This window comes from Meleagris gallopavo, chromosome 29 (genome assembly GCF_000146605.3).
Source record: "Meleagris gallopavo isolate NT-WF06-2002-E0010 breed Aviagen turkey brand Nicholas breeding stock chromosome 29, Turkey_5.1, whole genome shotgun sequence".
Classification (NCBI taxonomy): domain Eukaryota; kingdom Metazoa; phylum Chordata; class Aves; order Galliformes; family Phasianidae; genus Meleagris; species Meleagris gallopavo.
The window spans coordinates 481,630-482,628 of record NC_015039.2 but is presented as its reverse complement, the minus strand read 5'-3'; the positions used below and the strand labels follow the sequence as shown (position 1 = coordinate 482,628).

The following is a 999-nucleotide window of genomic DNA, read 5'->3' as shown; positions in this document are numbered from 1 at the left end:
GCCGGCTGTTGGCCACACCGGGGAGACCAACCTGGCGTCTGCTGCCCGTCCTGCTGCTCCCTGGGCAGTGCATCCTCCGGCCGCTCTGAGGCCGGGCCGTTCGCTCGCTCCTCCTGGCCGTGCTCGGCCGGCTGCTCCTGCTCATCTGCAGGGAGAGAAAGGGAGCAGAGTTAAAGTGCTGCGGATCTCTTTGCGGGGCTGCCCACCCTCTGGTGGATGTGGGGCACCCCAAGCCCCCACGGGGTGTCAAAGCCCACGGGGTTAAGCGCAGCCATGCAGCATTTCCAACAGCCAGGACTTTGCTCCCCGCTCCTGGGCAGGCGGCGATGTGGCAATGCTGCCCTGCACCTCGTCAGGGCTGCCCGGGCACCACCAGCACCCACCCACCCAGCACAGCCTCCAAAATCATCTCTCTCACCTGGATTATCATTAACAGCTGCAACAACAACAACAACAACAACAAAAAAGGCTCACGGTGAGCCTAAGAACCTTTAGCACAAATAACTCAACAGCTTAAGAAGTTGGTTGTTTTAAACCACATTTCAGGCACCCGGTGTTTATCTGCCTTGCAGGCAGTGTGAGGTTTGGATTTCAATGAGACACTGTCATTTCTGAGTGACAGCAGTGCAGGAGGACACCCACAAGTGGGTAAGGACGGGGAGTTCAGACCCCGCTTCCACGTCACAGAGAAAAGCAGAGTCTATTTATGTGTTATACAGTAAAAAGAACAAAAACACCTGCGAGGAAGCAGCCGTTGTGAGGCCAAGCCATGCAGGAACACACCCTACCAACGTGTTTTGGGTGTCTGTGGATGCAGGGGGAACAGAGGGGGCAGCGATCTGTCAGAGCTCTTCTAACATCAGCATAGCACTGCCAGCTTATACTGCTAACACAGCCCAAAGCTCACCTGCTGCAGAGCAAATGGAGGCAGCACCCAGCAGCCTCACAGATGGTTTTTTTCCCCGCACGAGGCCGCCCCAACACCTCCCCACCCCCACA

At 57.1% G+C, this 999-nt stretch overlaps 1 protein-coding gene across 1 annotated transcript in view; it reads right to left on the bottom strand.

The window, feature by feature from the left end:
* Positions 1-170, bottom strand: part of HEXIM1 (HEXIM P-TEFb complex subunit 1) — a gene marked incomplete at its 5' end in the record, with an annotated part of 3,662 nt that extends 3,492 nt beyond the window's left edge. Inside the window, one exon of the mRNA XM_031557026.1 lies at positions 32-170. Within this exon, the coding sequence (XP_031412886.1) occupies positions 32-170 (139 nt within the window). The remainder of the gene's footprint in view (positions 1-31) is intronic.
* Between the last annotated feature and the right edge of the window lie 829 nt (positions 171-999).